Source organism: Gossypium hirsutum, chromosome D03, assembly GCF_007990345.1.
Source record: "Gossypium hirsutum isolate 1008001.06 chromosome D03, Gossypium_hirsutum_v2.1, whole genome shotgun sequence".
Classification (NCBI taxonomy): domain Eukaryota; kingdom Viridiplantae; phylum Streptophyta; class Magnoliopsida; order Malvales; family Malvaceae; genus Gossypium; species Gossypium hirsutum.
Window position 1 is genome coordinate 13,025,861 of NC_053439.1, and position 13,867 is coordinate 13,039,727.

Here is a 13,867-nt window from a genome sequence, read left to right on the forward strand (position 1 = left end):
ATGGCAATTTCTATTTGGGCAGTCTGGTATAATAGAAATAGACTTTACCACGAAGGAAAAAAGGGAAGGGTACAAGAGGTTGTGGGTTTTATTAGAGCTTATTTACGAGAATTAGAACAAGTTAACTCATTAACAGAAACCAGAATTAATCCAAGAGAGGAATTCTGGAAACCTCCCAAGGCAGAACAAGTTAAAGCCAATTTCGACGCAGCTTTTTCACAACAAGGCATGACAGCAACAGCGGGAATCATTATAATAAACCATGAAGGGCTTGTAATGGGAGCATGTACTTACCCTCTACGAAGAACAGGGGATCCGACCACTATAGAAGCGAAAGCGTGTCTTCAAGCCATCATATCTGAGGAAGAAATGGGCTTTCAAGATTTGGTTGTAGAAGGTGATGCTCTTACAGTCATTAAAAAGCTTAAATCAGACTTAGTGGATAGATCGATGATTGACAACATTATTAATGAAATCCAAAGAAAAAGATTTAGTTTCATTAACTTATCGTTTGATTTTACCCCTCGAAAGACAAATGAAGCAGCGCACGCCCTTGCAACTCGAGGGTACAATCTGACTAGCCCGTTCTATTGGATCGAAGAGGTACCAATAGAGGTTAAACCCACCATGGCCAATGACCAAAGAAGTTTTTTGAATCGGTAGAAAAGGGCCATTTCTGTCTTGAGTCCAGAGATGCACTACAAAAAAGATTGTCTTTACTGCCCTCTGATAAATTCAGATTTAGGAGAAATCTAGTATGGCGCTTCAATAGGATTATTTACAGTTATGGAAAGGTACAGCCAATATACTCCATTAAAACATCTATAGATGCAAAGAAGAGGAAATGTGTTTTAGAAATACGATAGATTTTAGTTTTCTTCAGTTTTTTTCTTCTTTTAGGTTTTGCTTGTTTAGGATTTTATCCGAGGCCTTTCAATTTCTTTTTTTCTTTTAATTTTTTAGGAAAACCTGAGGCACCGCCTCGGTTACCAGTGCTTTCATGACAGCTATTAGGACAGCTGTTGAGTACAGGCTCTAGATAAGTGTACCACGTCATCTCCTCTTTAAATGCATTCCAATTTTATCTCAAAAAATATATATATTAAGCATTGTTTTTATTAAAAACTATATATTTATTAAAAAGCATTTGTAATACTTAATAAACTTTTACCTTCTATCCAAGAAAAACAAATAAAATCATAATCTAGAAAAAAAATTATTCTTCATCTAAATCATGTTATCCTTTTTATTTAATCAATTTATTTTCTATGCATATTTTATTGTTTATAAAAATTAATTTTTTTCAAATTTTATATTTATTCCTCCCAATTATGTGATTTTTAAAATTTGAATTTAAATTCTATTCTTTAAAAATATAATATATCGTAGTATTACATCTGATATTTATTATCGCACCTGCGATTGCAACCATAATTTTTTAGGAAGAATTTTTTTTATCATTGTCATGTGAGTAAACATTTGACAGGATTTTCCAAGGAAATAATTGAAAATATAGAGATAGATTTGTATTGAAGTGGTTGGATGGTATTGCTGACTGCTGACTGCTGACTGCTGACTTTGGACGCGCTTTAGCACGTGACATGTTTTATCAAAGGCCCCATTTTCATATTAACAACTGCCAAACCCTGCTTCTGCATAAATCAAACTTTTTTAATAAAGTTTTCAAAATAATCAAATTCCATTAAAAATTTTATTATAAAAATTACAAATATAAAATATATATGTTTACTTAAAAATAAAATATAATAAATAAAATTAAAATGTATAAAAATATTAAAGTAAATTTTAGTTGAATGGTGAATTAAAAATTTTATTAATGTAATTTATTCGAGTTCAAATTTTATCATATGTATGTTTTTATTTTTTTCTTAAATAAAAAGATTAAAATATCATCAAATAATATAACTTATTTTAATTACGAGAATGTATTTTCATAATTTTCCTAATGAGTTGGTGATCACCAGCTTAATCAGAAACATAAATAATAGTATAATTTGTTAATTTGTTTTCTTATTTTCTACTCATAATTCGATTCGAGACATCATTTATTTTTTTAGTAATTGTTAATGTTTAAACTGAAGACTTAATATTAATAAGTATTTATTTCTCACTACATCAATGACTATTTGGGAATTCAAGAGACCATTAATTAATTTAAATTGATTAATTTAATTTAATTTAATTCGATTTAGTTGGTCTTTGGAATTAAATAATATGAAAAATTGGTTTACTCAAACTTATTAAAGTAGATAAATATGCAAGACATCATTACATTATAGGGTCAGAAGTAGTTTAATCCCTTACAAAATAAACGGAGCAATTTAAGTTCCTTATTAGAAAGTAAGTAAAAGGACAATCCATAACAACATTAACATCTTCAATAAAAGCATGAGTTATGAAAGAAACTTAAGCATCATTTATGTTAATTAAGACATGTAAAATTTGAGTTATATTATAATCATCACTAATATTGTTTTTAATTAACATAAATTAATAAATAAGGGAAAAACAATTTGAGAGTTTTATATAGATAGGACACTTAATGAAGAAAAAACGTACATACTCCCATTTTGTCTGTATATACTTACAATAGTACAACAAATCCTCTAAATCTTATTATTAATAAAAGAAATATAAGACATGAATCACGGAGATAAATCCTCTAAAAGACGAGTATTATATTTCATTTATAACTTAATGAATAAATAGTATGTTTATTCTAAGTCCAATAAAAGTTGTTATTTTCAACATAAATGTGTACACCAAAAATCAGAAACAACGTCCAAATAAATAAGAATTTCATTACTAATGATAATTTACCAAATAAAAAAATCATAAGGTGGAACTAAGTCCCATTCGTGCTACATGATCCTTAAACCTCACTGGTGGCATGCCTTTCATTAAAGGATCAACAATCATTAATTCAGTGCTAATGTATTCAACGACCACTTTATTCTTTTTAACACGATCCCTTATAGTTAAATATTTTATGTTATATGTTTACTTTAAATACCACTTTTATTTTTTTAGCCAAGAAAAACAACAGTTGAATTATCGCAATATATTTTCAATGGCTTAGAAATAGAATAAACAAATTTAAGCCCTAATATAAAACTTTTCAACCATACACCATGTGAGGTTGCCTCAAAACAAGAAATGAACTCAGCCTTCATGGTAGAAGTGGAAATCAAGATTTGCTTTGCACTTCTCTAAGATATTGCTCCTTCAACTAACATAAAAATGTATCCATATGTTGATTTCATTGAATCAACACATCCAGCAAAATCTGAGTTTGAATAACCAACTGCCTCCAAGTTGTTAGTTCGCCTATACATAAGCAAGAAATCCTTGGTCCCTTTAAGGTACCTCATTACTTTCTTTACAACTCTCCAGTGGTCTAAACCTAGATTACCCTAATATTTTCCCAACATTGTAACAACAAATGCAATGTCAGGTCTAGCACAAACCTGAGCATACATTAGGCTTCCAACAAAGGAATCATATGAAATATTTTTCATTTGTTCCCTTTCAAGCTAACTTTTCAAATAATGGTTCAAGTTGAACTTGTCACCCTTTACAATAGGTGCTACACTAGGTAATAGTCCTTCATTTCAAATCTCTCTAAAACCTTATTGATATAGGTTTCCTAAGATAAACCCAAAACATTTTGAAATTTGTCTCTATGGATCATAATGCCAATGACATAATATGTCCAGATCTTTATCAAAATTCTTTGAGAGAAACTGTTTCACTTCATATAGCAAACCCTTATTATTGGTAGCAAGTAAAATATCATCCACATACAAAACAAGCAAATAAATTTTACTCCCACTGACCTTCTAGTATATGCATTGGTCCATGATGTTTTCCACAAAACCAAATAAAGAAATGACATCATGAAATTTTAAATACCACTAGTGAGAGGCTTGTTTCAATCTATGTATGGATTTCTTAAGCTTGCATACCAATTACTCACCGTTGACAGTTTTTCTGGTTGTTTCATATAAACCTCCTCATTAAGGTATCCATTAAGAAATGTCATTTTCACATTTACTTGATGCAATTAAAAGTCAAAATGGCTAACTAATACCAAAACGATGTGAAATGAATCTTTCTTAGACATGGGAGAAAAGGTTTTTTATGTAGTCTATTATCTCCTTTTGAGTGAACCCTTAAGCAATGAGCCTTGCTTTATATCTTTTAGTATTGACTGACAAGTTTGTTTTAGTTTTAAAAACCTATTTACATCCAATTTACTTTGCTCCTTTAGGCAATTTAACAAGATCTCATATGTCATTAAATGCCATATAATTCATCTATTCTTTCATGTCATTGCACCACAACTTAGATTTTCTACAACTTATGGCTTGTGGAAATGTTTCAAGACCAATTTCTACTCCAATTTCATGGCCAACTTCTTGTAGATACACAATATAGTCCACAAGTATTGCTGTTTTCTTAGTCCTAGTTAATCTTTGTAATGTTGTATCAATATTATCTTAAGGAGCATGTTCTACAATTGGTTGTTCAATAGGTTTCGATAATGGTTGAACAACTTGATCTATTGGATTGCCATCAACAACTTGTGGAAGCTCAACAATTGTTGCCTAACACTCATTTTTATTTGAGGAGTGATGTGAGTAATGAGCAATCTTTCACTTATAGTAAGAGTTTGATTATCAAAATGATTCAACTTAGAAACTAAATTATGAGATGGATCTCTCCCAGTAATCAAGTCATTCTAAAAAAAATTTGCATTTCTTGATTCTATAATTCTAGTGCTATGAGATAGATAGAACAATCTATACTATTGGGATCTTTCAACATATCCAATTAAGTACCAACTTATAGTCCTTGGGTCGAGTTTCTTTTCTTATAGATTATAAACTCTTACTTTAGAAAGGCATCCCCAAACACGCATATGTCAAAAACTCGATTTTCGACCTTTCAAATGGTATTTTAGAAGCTACATTTGTTGGAACTTATTTTGTTATATACATTATCATTTTAAGAGCTTCTGTTCTTGAAACTCTTAATCTGAATTATTAGAAATCATACACACTGATATTTGTTGTCCTGATATGAGTCTACATGGTCATAAATATTTTATCACATTTATAGATGATTAGCACAATACATGTATCTCTACTTGCTTCACAATAAAGATGAAGTTTTAGATGCTATTAAAATATTTAAAGTAGAGGTAGAAAGAAAATGTAAGAAACAAATTAAAATTGTAAGATCAGATAGATGTGGAAAAAATTATGGTAGATACACTGCAATTGGACAAGCACTTGGTCCATTCACTAATTTTCTTCAAGAGTAAGGTATCTAGTTGACTCAAGGGTTTTTCACCCTGTTTTTTCCAGTCTAATTGATAAATCTATTCCAATTGATCTCTCAATGAGTCTTCTGAAACTTCTTCCTTTGTTATTTTTCCTAAATCGAAAATGTAAGAATCACCATCGCTTGAAAGTTCCTCACTCTTTTTTAAATTATCCTCATCAACCATTGATTCTTGTTTAGTAACATTCGTTAGCTCAGTCACCACTTTTGGTTCTCTAATCAATCCTCAAGCGTGATCGTTGTTACTTAGTTTTTCCAGTCTAATTGATAAATCTATTACAATTGATCTCTCAATGAGTCTTCTGAAACTTCTTCCTTTGTTATTTCGTCCAAATAAAAAATGTAGGAATCACCATCGCTTGAAACTTCCTCACTCTTTTTTTGAATTATCCTTATCATCTATTGATTCTTGTTTAGTGACATTCATTAGCTCAGTCACCACTTTTGGTTCTCTAATCAGTCCTCAAGTGTGATCGTTGTTGCTTGCTTTTTCTAGGAGAACAACTATCTCATGGGTTGTCTCTACCCAAATACTTCCTCCAGCTATAACATCAAATTTTCATTTGTTTTATTGATCCGCCTCCATAAAACTGTTGTAATTGAATTTCCAGATCAATGCCACCTCCAAGTATTTTCCAAAGTATAAACTTAAATCTATCCCAAGTTTTCCCTAATGTTTCGGTTGGTTCTTGCTTGAATTCGAGTAGTTTGTCTTGAGTCTTTAATATAGAAGGCTTTGGTATGAGCCTATCCAAGAATAATTGTACAAAAATTTCCAAGAATGTGAGTCTCCGATAGTAATACCTCTAACCATCTCTAATTTGGCCTCCAAGTGAAAAAGGAATCAAGAGTAATTTGATTGCCTCATCTAAAATTCCAATATATCCAACTGTACTGCAAATCTGTTCATATCGTCTTAGAAATGCCACTGGATCCTTGTCGGTATCATTACCAAATTGCAAGTTCGTGATCATCCAAGTTAGCAATGCGAGATTGATTTCAAATTGAGGTTTGGTAATAACTGGTTTAGCAATGTTAGGTTTTAACCAACTAGCATCAAACCAATTTTGATCGAGGATTGTTGTCATTGTCTCATAAATTGCTCTGAATCAGGATGTGGCTTGATTGGAGTACTTCCACTTTGGTTCATAAACTGGAATTAGAGATAGAGAATGAAAATTAGCAAAAAAAATTTAAAATTAAAAACAACAAAAATAAAAGAAAGTAAAAATTGTATCTATAATTTTTAATTTTCCTATTTATCCTACTAGTTGCAGAAAATAAATTTGAATTTAATGCCGAAACCTTCCCAGCAATGGTGCCAATAATTTGACCGCCTCCAAACGTGCGAACGTTTAGAGTAAAAATCATGCAAATAATATATATAATTAAGGTGCACTATCTGCAAGCGAATAGGTTGAATTGTAATATAGTTTTTTGTTACAATGGAACACCAGTAACCATTCCAAGGATTGTACCCAATGGAGAATGGATTAAATTTAAAATTATTTCTACAGTAATAGGTCTAAATGACCTGTCGTCCAATGTAGTAGTTAATTTGAGTCAATTTTGCAATTAAGGAGCTTGTTTCCTAAGCAATTTAGGATTTTAATTTATGTTTTCAGTATTTAGGCCTTAGGAATAATTTTTTTATAAACATTTTGTAGGTGGTGTGACCCAATAGGCTGACACAGGCCTTAGATTATGCTAATTGGTTTACTTAAGTGTGTAGGATGGAGATATAAAGGTTCGATTAAAGTAGAAGCAAAGGTCAAGTGATGCACAAGTTTCCCGGGATGTCAAAACATCAAATAAATGACACAAGGCAGTATTTGAGTACCGTGTCGAGCCATGCAAGGGGTGTGGTATGACACAGGTTGACGTGCTGCCCAAGTATTTCGAGGGGTTTTTTGTCTGCGTCATCAAACTTATACGAAGACCTAGGACGTGCCGAAGACCTAATTTGGACTATCAACACCTTTATAAATAAGACATTAGGGTTTGAATGTAATCAAGTCATCCTAGACACCTTCAAAAACTTTCATAGTTTAGAATTAGTTTTAGTTTCTTTTCTTTACTTTTCTTTTCGACTTCTAAATATTTTCTTATTTTTCTTCTTGAATAATGAAATAAAAAAATGCAAAGGAAAATATCAAGATATTTGCTACTCTATTTCTCATTCGATACTCAATCCAGAATTATTGACATTTGTTTTCTTCTCTGAATTGATTTTGTTTCTTACATGATTTATTCAATACAATTAGAGATTATGAATAACAATAGTGGCTAAATCTCTTAGGGGAGATTAACGAGTGGATAGAAATATGACTAATAGAGGATTTGGGATTTCTCGAGATGGATTAGTTAGTATAAATTATGTTTTCTTAAACTATTAGGCTTAACAACCCTAATAAGTTATCATAGGAAAGACGAGATAAGAAGATAAGTCGAACCTAGTAAATCGTAATTTTTCCTGGTTGAGAAAGTGAAGTCGAGAGATAAGCGAGTATCAACCAATCGATTAAATTAATTAGAAACCTGGAGATAATAATTGTTTGATCAATGACTAATCCACTTTAGACCCCTAATTTGAAGTTAGTTGCAAACCCTGAAGCGAGTTAATCTTTCAGATTGATTTATCAGTTTAATTCATTTGTTTATTTTCCATTATTTATTTTTTTTCTTTTTTGTTCTTCCAAATTTATTTTATGATATATCGTAATATAGGAATTAATTATTACTACTTAGACTTATTGTTGTAAAAAAATATTTTCGTTATTTATTCCATCCTCCCTTGGGTACGATCCTCGGAACAGTCCCAGTATTTCATTGTACAACTACATTATAATTTGACATGTGCACTTACGAACACTGTCATTCTTAATTTTTATGTTTTGGTGTTATATTAATTCTATAAACAATAACTCGTTTATAGGCGATAAGTTGTTGGCATCGTTGCCGAGGAGGTTTTAGCAATAATTTTTTTACAATTAATAATATAAATAAGAACTTTAGAACCTATAGATACGATTTTTAATTTTTGTTTGTTCATTTTTATTTTTATTTTCCTTCCAGGTTGTTTATGACCCGAAGCTCCAGCACTCCAGTTAAACCTTACCTAGATCCAGAGTAAATACTTAGGCACAACAGTCAAGTAATGGACAACGATCCACCCGCAGTAATAAATTTACCCTGAAAAAAATCCGTTGTTCGAACAACCCCAAGAACAACAAGGACATAATTGAGAACATGTCCCAATAGCTCAGCGGATGTTGCGCGAGTATGCCCTACCTACACTAGACGCGGTGCAAAGAAGCATAGAACAAGTGACAATCAATGCAAATAAATTTTAGCTAAAAGCAACCACAATACAGATAATCCAAAACACACTGCAATTTAAAGGGAACATGGTTGAAGACTCAAACTAACAATTGAACCAACTATTCGACCATAATGTCTAGACCGGGTTTGAGGCATTACAATTAATGGTATTAGAGCTCTATTCAAAACTCAAATTGTGTGTTTTAAATGGGTCTGCATGCATACTTTAAAGAGTTTTAGAAAGGTATTTTTGTTATTGAATTTAAAATTAAACCTCTGAAAATTCGAGACTCCCAAAGCTGATCCAAGATAAGTACTCTTTATACTTGAAACTTTAGATTATGAAAACATAGAATTAAGATGGTATACTTTTAGATAGTGAGACTCTAATTTAAAACACTCAAGTGATAATATAAAACTTATTTATGAAATTGTCAAATAAAATTCATAAAAATTTATCGACAAGCATTATGGATAATCTAGGAGTACAAACTCATGGTGTACGTCGCCGTGAGGCTCTAGAAAAGTCATCTATTACCCAAGTGCCTACATTAGTCCTTGGTGTCAATAATAACGATCCCGTTATGGATAATGTAAGTGATGTGCCCGAGAAATTTATTAATAAGGAGGCAAATCCTGAACCCGTTGAAGGTGCAATATCTCAAGCACTATTGAGGGTTTTACAACAAGTTACTGGAGGCCAATCTAATACTAGAGGCCACAAATCTATTACTGAAAGGCTTTGGGACCACCTTCGAAAGTACCGACGTCCAAAGTAGAAATCCTGCACAAAAGATATAAGAAAACGGTATCTACAAGTGTACGGGTCATGTTGTAATATAGTTTACAACAGAATAGGTAAGTACTCCGAGGATTGTACCTAAAAGAGGCGATCACTAATTTAATCTTAACTTAAACATAAATAGATCTAATTAATATTCTAATCAGATTATAGTATGAAAGATCAAAAAGAGGAGAGTTTAATAAACTATCCTAAAAACATAAAAGGAAATTAAACAAACTAAAGGAAAGCAATCAAATAAGGAAATACATATATCAAATATGGATATGGGTGATTAGCTCGCTTCGGTAATCTTAATCAACTATTGTTTTGGGTTTTCTTATTCAATCAACTAGTCAATACCCCTACGGTTGTCCCTCAGAATAGAAACTTAAGGGTACAGTCTCTCTTCTGATAGATGAGGCCTATTGCTGGTGGCGATCCATTATGGAGGCTACTCAGGCTGATAGAAGAACTTGGGATTATTTCCAAACTGCCTTTCGAAAAAAGTATGTGGGCTCCAGGTATGTTGAAGCCCGAAGACTAAAGTTTATCAAATTAAAGCAAGGGGACTAAACTGTATCTGAGTATGAGGCTGAGTTCCTGAGGTTGAGCTGATATGCACAAGGGATGGTAGCTCTAGAGTAGGATAAGTGCGTGAGATTCAAGAACGGACCACAGTATGATCTCAATGAACAAGTTGTTATCCTACAAGAGAGAGTCTTTCAGACCTTAGTTGAGAAGTTAAAGATTCTTAAAGAGGTGAATGGGGCTAAACGAGACAAAAGCGACAAGACCAAGATTCCAGTGAAAAGGGACTTTGGTTTCGGTAATTCTAATTCGCGTCCAACAAAGAGGGCCCATGATGATAAAACTCGACAGTATCTAACTATTGCAAGTAATAGAGACCAAATTTGTGATTGTGCTCATTGTAGAAAATCCCATAAAGGAGAATGTTGGAGGAAAATGGGAGCATGTCTAAAATGTGGATTCATGGAATACCAGATTAAGAATTATCCCCATATAAAGGATCAAAGAAGAGCACCACAACCCTAATAGAATCAGAATCAAAAGGGACGTGGTAATAACAGAGCTGGTACTGCTAAGCAGAGAACAGACGGTTAAGGTGCAAATCACACTAATGCTAGACAACCCTCCTTGGTTAATGCAGCAAGGCGTAGAGAGGACCGTGATGCAGCTGATTTCATCGAAGGTACCTTTAAGATCTATTCTAATTGTGCCTTGCATTGATTGAGAATTGATATTACCAAAATGTTTATTGTTAATAGTGTAAATGTGAAATTGAGAATCTAGGAATAAGGAAACCATTAGTAATATTTCTATAAATAGTCCCTTGAGACAATTCGTGTAAGTAAATAGGAAATCTATTTGAGATTTAAGGTGAAGTATTGAAACTACATTGGAATCAGAGATTGCGCAACGAAAGCATGATGGTTATTTAGATAGAGGAGTTATGAATTTTTTGGATAAGTGAATTGGCTTGACAATAAGACTTTCGAGGACAAAATTCTTTTTAAGGGGGGAGTTGTGACATCCCAAAAATTGGGTTAGTAGAAATTGAGCTAATGAACTCAGAGTGGTCACGCCTAATTTTTAGTGATTGAGTAGTGGTGGAGCTATCCTTGATTACCAGTTTTCGAATCTCTTCCCTCACATTATTTTCTATATGGTGCAATTTTGCTTCAAACCTTAGAAAAGGTCAAATCCCATGTTTTAAATATTTTCTGTTAAATTGAACACAAGGAATAAAATGGCCAAGTGGTTAAGTGTTTAATTAAATCCTATAGGTTATAGGTTCAAGTCTCCTCATCAGTAACTATTTAATTAATTTTTTGTGATTTCCCCATGTGCATAATACCCCCTTGCTATCCAACCCTTTTTGCCATATTAAGGGAAGATTATTTCCTCATTTTTTTTTTGTTAACATGCCATACTTATGAGAACATGATCCGCTTTTCACTCCTTTGTCCCCTTAACATACCATTCTCTTCACCATTTCCATAAATATTGTTCATTGAACCTAGACATGTTTGACCACACTCTTTTCATCCATCTTCTCACTCCTCACCTCTCATTGACGTCCCTCCAAAACCCACCACTTTTTACACTCCTTTTCTCTTTTTTCTCTCTTTTGATTAACCTTCAACCACCCTCTTTGCTCACTTTTCTTTCTCCTTCACCGTTTCTTAGCCTTGAACCACAATCACCACACTACCAAACCTTCTTTGCATCGCCACTTTTCTCCTTATTTCTCTCCAATGCCACCCCTAGCATCACCCTCTACCTACGTGACAACCACTAATGTGATCGAGGGGTCGGCAATGGGGTCGAATGCTATGTTACCTTTGTTCCCAACCAAAGGGCTACTAATTGATGAATTTTCAGAGAATGATCCAATTGAGTTACCTATTGGACCAATGATGCAAGCTAGAGCTAAAAGGCTTAAAGAAGCACTTACGGGTCTAATCCAACAAATTAGGGCTGAATGTCACAAGCCTAAGTCGTGTTGGGCTCCTAAAGATATTCCAAGCCCATGCAATGTTTTGCATGTGGTTTATGAGGCTTAAAACGTCAAATGACATAATCCTTTATTTTCTACAATTTTAATGTGACTTGCCTATTACATATTTAATATGTGTGCTTAATTTGTGTCCATGTTATTACATCTTTTAAATATGACTTAAAAGTTTTAATTGTGTCTTAAAAGTTTGATTGAAATATGTCCTTTTATTTTTAGTATAGCATCATTTCTTGAATTTAATGTGCCCTAATGCATGTGTTAATGTGTCCAACGGGAAGATAAATGGTTGGCTTAATTAAGGTTAAAGCGGCTGCTCATTTTTTGACAAAAAGGAATCAAAAGTGTTTACATTATGTGGTTGTTTGAAATTACAAAGCCTTCATCATGTTCACACCTTGTGGCTATTCGGTTTTGAGGAGAAAAGGTGTATATTCAATCACCTCATTTGTTGATACATAAAGACATTGCAAAGGGCATTTGGAGATAAATAATTGGATTAAATTTGTGCATGAACATCTCTTTAAGACACATCATTTAACAAGTTGTCCATTCAAGTGATCAAGGTGCATTAAGGCTTCAAAATAAAGTAACGCATGTCCCATGCATTTAACTTTTGACCAAGGGGAGTGATGGGAGATTAAGGGCTAGTCATTCAAGGAATCTAAGCTTCATTATTCACTAAGCATACATGAACGAATTTGGGGACATGTTTGTGACTATTCAGGTTTTGGGAAATATTTAAGCACCGAATTTATTATTGTGTGAACACTCCTAGATGCTAAATTTGATTAGCCACTTAGGGTTTATAAATATCTTGTACAAGAAAATTTGCATGGTTGGACCATTTCGATATAATATTCATTTAAGTTAATCTCTTTGTTCTTTCACAACTTATCGAACATATCCAGAATTATGTTCTTGTGGCGTTTGAACTGATCTTATCACTTTGTTCACCATCCCAAAGTGTGGCAATCATCTTCATCCATCCATTCCAAACTTTTTGATTCTAACCCAACCTTATAGAATTTGGTTCGAGTTGTTATATAACTTTGGTTCTTTTCTAGTTCTTTTATAATTCAAGAGGTATATCTAAAATCTATTCTTTGTTTATTTTTTCTTTCGATTTCACTTAACTTTCATTCAAGTACCTATTTAGATGATCGGGCATATTAAATCATGATCAACTCGTAATTGAGTTCACATCAATTTGTATCAAAGCTACTAGAATCTAAATCAGGTATGTACATTATCCCAGGTTTCAAAAAAAATTCAAAAAATTTTCTTGAAAAAAAAGGAAAAGAAAAGAACGAGTAGGAACTTAAAAAAAAGTCTGGGAACCCTACTATAAAAATTTCTTCTAATTTATATTCTGAAGCCTATTTTACGCCTGTTTGTGAAATTTGGCGAAAATAAAAAAATTTTGACCTAAAAAATTCCCATTTTACCGTTCTACCTGAAATATCCCTAAACACCATCCTTAACCCATTTATCATCTTTTTGACACTTTTGGTAAAAACAAAAATACCTAAAATACCCTTAAACCCTTTTGAATCCTATTACTACCTTTTTGTTGCCACAACAACTCTGTTTTATCGATTATTTTCTTTTAGTTCTGCTAGAACCAAGAGAATAACTTCTGAGAGGTAAAAGGCACGAGTGCAATTAATCAAGAGGTTAAAGCCAAATGAATCGAGTGAAACACAAGCGGAGCGACTTTGTTTTTCGAGTCAACTTGTGAGGTTTCGTTTGGTGAGGCATTCTTACTATTTTAAATCATGAAGCAGGAAAACTTTATTTCAAGAAAGTCCCTAAATGTTCAAACCAATGGCAACGGAATACAATGGGAGAACCTGTTT

The 13,867-nt window shown here is 32.6% G+C and overlaps 1 protein-coding gene across 1 annotated transcript; it reads left to right on the plus strand.

Moving 5' to 3' along the window:
• On the plus strand, nt 1–663 carry LOC121215396 (uncharacterized). Its single transcript, XM_041089860.1, has one exon. The coding sequence runs from the start codon at nt 1–3 to the stop codon at nt 661–663; it is 663 nt and encodes a 220-aa protein (XP_040945794.1).
• The last annotated feature ends 13,204 nt before the right edge of the window (nt 664–13,867 follow it).

What these genes read in the sequence shown, in the direction of transcription:
- LOC121215396 (XM_041089860.1), top strand. Translation starts at nt 1, where the DNA reads ATGGCAATTTCTATTTGGGCAGTCTGGTATAATAGAAATAGACTTTAC.